The 6,000-nt window shown below is 32.2% G+C and overlaps 1 protein-coding gene across 1 annotated transcript; it reads left to right on the top strand.

Moving 5' to 3' along the window:
* The first annotated feature begins 249 nt into the window (after window positions 1–249).
* LOC134688015 (GTPase IMAP family member 9-like) lies at window positions 250–3,044 on the top strand. Its single transcript, XM_063548482.1, has 3 exons — window positions 250–497; window positions 949–1,071; window positions 1,919–3,044. Exons 1-3 carry the CDS (start codon window positions 344–346, stop codon window positions 2,980–2,982), a joined length of 1,341 nt encoding a protein of 446 aa, XP_063404552.1. The 5' UTR covers window positions 250–343; the 3' UTR covers window positions 2,983–3,044.
* Window positions 3,045–6,000: the final 2,956 nt, after the last annotated feature.

Below are 6,000 nucleotides of genomic sequence, written 5' to 3'. Positions count from 1 at the left end.
ACATGATTGGAAATGAAATAACATGTTGTCATATATATAGAAATAAAATTCCCTTTTCCTTTTAACGTGAATGACTAACAACAAGTTATAGATATATCAAGAAGTTAAAATATACGAAAGGAAGATATACTTGAAAAATCCGTCCTTCTATTAAAATTATATGAAACTTGTATTATCAATTAGAATTCTTCCTTACATATGAAGTTTATTCATATATGCACACAGTATTAATGAGGAAACATATATAAATAAGACAAACTACAAAATAAACTTCCCGGGATTTGTTTGTATCAATTACAGTAAAGTACCCGTTATTAATCATTTATTGGTGAAGGGGATAGATATGACCCAGTGGATGTGTGATGGATGTACCTTTTTGAATGAACATTGGAGAAATAAGTGTAAAGTGTGTAAGAGTTTAAAGAGTAAAGATGATTATGGGGCTTCTGGTGGTGGAAAAGAATCTGAAGACAGCTCAGGATCGTACAAAGAGAAAGGTAAAACTTGATTGATTCCTTTTATTTTAAAGTAAGAAACCTTGAAACAATGTTCTCTATAATGATATTTTTAACATTGGCCCAAATGAGTAGTACAATTATTTTGAGTATGGATGAAACACATTTGAAAAAAAAAAAGAATCTAAAATATAAAATATAAAATTAGATAATTTTTACAGTTGAAGTTGTATCGGTTATACAAAAAAAAAAACTCTGATTGTCTATGTTTGTCTTTGTTTAATCTCATGTCAACTTCTTTATGTAATGAACAATTCAGTAAGTACTTGAGATATTGTATATAGAAACATGTCCTGATGTATTTTATTTATTTCAAACCTGAATTCAAATTGATGTCTTATTGTCGCATGCAGTAAATCCCTTCAAATTATTAAATACCAAAGTCTTTATTAAAGATAACTTTTATATATATTTGATTTCTCAACTATTACAGATTGGACTTGCCCTAAATGTACATTTATCAACCAATCAACGAGTAACAAATGTGGAGTGTGCCGGTCCACGCAAGAGGCCGGATGTCATCCAGTGGAGAAACAGTCTAGCAACAACAACAAATGTAAGTATAATCTCAAGTTTAACTAAGAATATGGAAATCCCTCTTAGAACAACCATGGCATTTCAACTAAATTTCAACGTAGGTTCCATTTCAGAAAGTTTAAACCCGAATCTCGGTTAAAGGAACATTCCTTTGTGCACGTAGAACAACAACTCCACTCTTAACGTATTGCTTTGGTAGTGTTTTGTCAGAAGGCTAAACTGTTATTCTGGTGGAATGTATTGCGTCATTGAAACTCGGTGCATGCAGAATTTAGCTACTAGGAGTAACTGTATCAAACGGACCAATTATGTCAATAAATAAAAAAAAAAAAATATCGTTGTAAATTACACAGTAGAATTTAATTTCATTGTAGTGGAACATGACATCTGAAGAATTCAGTTAAGACGAACCATGAAGTTCGAATAATGCAATCAATTTTTTTTTAAACTATACACTTTAACTTCTAGATAAAAAAAGTTTCAAATTTATTAGATCAAAAAGAGGAGTATGAGTGTTCGTCAATGTGACAGCACCCAACCAATACATGAAACCAAAAGCTATGTCTGGTATAAGACATACGGACCGCACAAATGTCGTTTGATTTTTCTCAAAAACTGATAATTATGAATTAATTACAACAATCTTATCGTTGTCATTCCGTTCAACCTGAAATAGTTCCTTTGATTCTGGAAACATAAAACTCACACAAAGTACTAGAATAAATCATATTTAAACCAGTTTTTAATTATAATAGTCCGGAATTTAAAATCTATTTATTTTGAATACTAAACTGTACTTTTTTTAAGAACATGTAATGCGATATTCTAAAAAAATATCTACATAAACCTATTACATCTTTTTGCAGACTCGCCAGTCGGCGTAGAAGATAATGAAATTCGAATAGTACTTATCGGAAGAACAGGAACTGGAAAAAGTGCAACAGGAAATAATCTTTTAGGTCACGATCATTTCCGATCCCTTACTTCCGGTTCTTCGGTAACCGAAAAATGTAAACGCGGAGAATCAAAACGGAAAGGAAAAAAAGTAGTTATTGTTGATACACCGGGTTTATTCGATACAGGAGCGACGAATGAAACTGTTACCAAGGAGATAATTAAATGTATCGGGATGACGTCACCTGGACCTCACGCAATGGTCCTTGTTGTTAGTGTTGGTAGATTTACTAAGGAAGAACAAGACACAGTCAAACATTTTGTAGACCATTTCGGAGCAGGTGTTGTTGACCACATGATTGTACTTTTCACCAGAAAGGATGACCTTTCAAAATCGAATCAAACGATTGGCCAATATGTTAAAACAGTTCCGAGTAATCTTAAAACTATACTGAGTCAGTGCGGAAATAGATTCATTGCGTTCAACAATGACGCGGTTGGACAGTCAAATACAGATCAAGTTGATGACTTTTATAAAATGGTGGAGTCGATGTGCAATGACAATGGCGGCTCTTGTTATACAAACGAATTATACAAAGAAGCAGAATCTGCACTTCAGAGGAGGATGCGTATAGAAAGGAAAAGACTTGAAGAGCAAAAGGAGAAAGAAAAAGATAAGATAAAAAATGAAGTACAATCTAAATATCAAAGGAAACTTGACCATGAAAAAAAGGCGAAAAGTAAATTAGAAGAAGATTTAAAATCCAAGAAAATACAATCTGATAAAGACAGAGAAAATTTACAGAAGCAACTCAAAGAAGCAAGCAAAAGAATGAAACGGGAGTTAGGGAAGAAAGACAAGGAGTTACGGGAGCAAATAAAGAAAACGGAAGATGAATTCAAACAAAAAATGACCGAAGATGCGCTAAAAACCAATCAAAGAAATAACGTTGAAAATGAAAAAGGAGATTTTTTTTCTGATCTTATGGGAGGATTGGTTACTGCTGGCAAAAAACTTTTAAAATTATTTTTTTAAAACGGTTGAAAACATAAAAGGAATGAAAGTTGAAATCCAGATTGAATAAAAGTTGTACTTGGTTTGTCATCCTGGACTTCATTTATCCCAATATACTCCAAGGTATCAAAGTTTATATAATAATGAACAAAATGATACCAGATAAAAGTATATCGATTAATTATTGGCATATTGGACACACATAGCAATGCCTATATAAAAACAATGTCCATGAAATCATTAGATGAATATTAATTTAAATAGAGTTTTTAAATATATTTATGACCACAATGATAAACACCAAAACGAACGAATCGAATTAAAATACTAAGCAAAACCGAAAAAAACACCAACGAAGATCATGTACGTATATGCCAATTTACGGCCTTAAACAACAGAAACATTTCGTCAGTATCAATATTTTATATACTAGTTTGTCCAGCAAAATTTTCAGTCTTCATATGATTTACTTAATAATACTAATACCAATTGAAGTACGTTTAAGTTATTGGTACGCTTGGAAGTCATGTTTGCAACAAAAAAAATCAGCATTTCCCTAAAAACAAGCTGTGTTACTAAAAAAACTTGTTTAATTGTTCATATGAGGCTGATTTTATAGATAATGTCCTTTCACTGAATAGTTCAAAGTTTGATTATCATGTAGAACGCATTGAGTTTGAAATATAAGGATGATACAAAAGACATTATCAATTCTTACTCATGTCTCGAGAAACATCGCAAAATTTCAGCATTTCTTCACACTACATGTACTTATCTATAAACTTCTTGATTTGCATTAGTCATGGTGGTGATTGAACTAGAACTGTATCACATTTACAGCTAATAAAAGTGTATCTAGCCAGACCAAAAGACCAAGGATTAATCATTCATGAAATTGTTTGATCATACTTCTACAATTTTTCCCATATTTTTGTGAACAATGTACTTACAAGTGGCTAAACAAGTTTGATATTTCGGATGTCTGAACAGTAACTTCAAGGACACATATATACAATAAAAAAAAATAAGTACATGGTCATAAGGGAAAAAGCAAAAAGGAAATGTCCTGTTCCTCATATACTCCATATTGCAGCACTCGATTCATATGTTTCCTGCAGTTCTCATCTAATTATTATTGTGCATATTAATGATAAAAAAACTCATGACTTCTTCAAAGTATGAATTTACCATGTATGATATTGATTTGAACAACGGTTTACTACTGTTGCCTTTATCGCATTACTTCTCTTTATAATTGTTCAAATAAGGACATTGGTTAGATTAAACCTCATTCTTGAAGACATTAGTATTATTTTCTGAAATTTAAATGAAGGTGACAAATCAACTACAGAAAAAAAAGAAAAAAAATGTCGATAAAAGTTACCCACATGACGAAAGAGAGATTGGAAATACCAAAGCGATATCCAAACTAAAGAATCGAAAACAAACGAATGATGGCATGACAAAAACTCGAAAAACTAAGAAGTGGCAAACAAAAGTACACAAAATGCACATAGAAAACTCAAAAATAAGCAATAGAAACGACAATCCCTCCAAAAAATTTTAAAAAAAAACTCATCAAACCTAAGGTTATCACAAGTTCTAATTCTGCTCCACGTTTGGAAATGGTCGTGTTGCTCATGTATGTACAAATCTGGTGATAAATCTAATCAAATAGGTAGTATTTGAGAAAAAGAGGACAGGAGTGTGTTTACGACAAACGGAACTTAACTGTCAACCAACTCATGGTGACATCCGTAATGTCTTTGAATAACTTCAGAAATTGGAACTCTTTGTTAAACTGTTGAATAGCTTTCACGACAGACTTAAATGGCCGGTAAACATAGACATACATAGGTGTTGAAACGCTTAAATGGTTGATAAACATAGAAATACATACAAGTTGAAACAAGATGATAGAAAAACATAGAATGACCTAGGTGTTGAAAAACTGGAATGCTCGACATACTTTGCTTGACCTAGTTGTTGTAACCCTGCAATGATTGACTCACTTACAATTACTAAAGTTGTTTTAAAATGCCGAATTGATCGACACACTTAGAAAGCCATAGTTGTCGAAAATGATAAATGATCGACTCACTTAGAATTTCCTACTTGAAATGATCGGTTAAAGTAAAACAATCCACGCGTATTATACCGGAATTACCGGTTAAAGATACATTTCCCGCATGGTCAGTAAACTAATCGGACACGTAGAATCACCCACAAGCTTTTAACCGAGCCTGTCCAATGATATTTTACCGAGTGTCATTGCTGCCTCCTTATGGAAGTGCACTCTCCATATCTTTTTTCTTTATGCATATCTCGAACACTTAGTCTGTGATAAAACATAGATGACTAAAATCATTTGTTAAGTTAAAAAAAATCAGAGACTTTATCATTTTTTTTATATCGAAAAGGTGCCTTTGTTAGTCTTGTATGATTTCTAATTTTTTTTTTGTATAATTCGGAGTTAAGTATGACGTTCATTATCACTGAACTAGTAAACATATTTAGGGGCCAGCTGAATGACGCCTCCAGGTGCGGGAGTTTCTCGTTACATTGAAGACCCGTTGATGGCCTTCAGCTGTTGACTGATCTATGGTCGAGTTGTTATCGCTTTGACACAATCTCCATTTCCTTTCTCAATTTATTTAATTGACACGAAATTATAAACATACAATATACACATCGGCAATATTTGAAAAAAGTTACTTTAGCAGCTTACTTATATTATTATTTAGCATTCCAAATGAAAACATAAAGTTTATGAATTTGTTTAGAAAAGAATGGAAGTGCTTGTTCTTATTTCAAGTACACTTAATCATAGGTATCATTGGTAAAGAAGGAACGACAAACCATACCTCAGTTCATGAGTTTAGCATGGTCTTGTTTGTTTTTTCTTCGAAGTATAATTTTAATTGTCTCTTGGTATCTTCCCCCTTTTTAAACAATAACAACTATTGCATTTCCTTATATAAAAATACCTAAGTAGCCCATGTCGTATACTTAGGTGTACCTGTATTTTTAACAGCTCAA

Source organism: Mytilus trossulus, chromosome 10 (genome assembly GCF_036588685.1).
Source record: "Mytilus trossulus isolate FHL-02 chromosome 10, PNRI_Mtr1.1.1.hap1, whole genome shotgun sequence".
Lineage (NCBI taxonomy): Eukaryota > Metazoa > Mollusca > Bivalvia > Mytilida > Mytilidae > Mytilus > Mytilus trossulus.
This window is presented reverse-complemented; position numbering and strand designations above follow the sequence as displayed.

What these genes read in the sequence shown, in the direction of transcription:
- LOC134688015 (XM_063548482.1), top strand. Translation starts at nt 344, where the DNA reads ATGACCCAGTGGATGTGTGATGGATGTACCTTTTTGAATGAACATTGG. An exon ending in AGGATCGTACAAAGAGAAAG is followed by an intron (nt 498 to 948) that starts GTAAAACTTGAT and finishes CAACTATTACAG; the next exon opens with ATTGGACTTGCCCTAAATGT. An exon ending in GTCTAGCAACAACAACAAAT is followed by an intron (nt 1,072 to 1,918) that starts GTAAGTATAATC and finishes ATCTTTTTGCAG; the next exon opens with ACTCGCCAGTCGGCGTAGAA.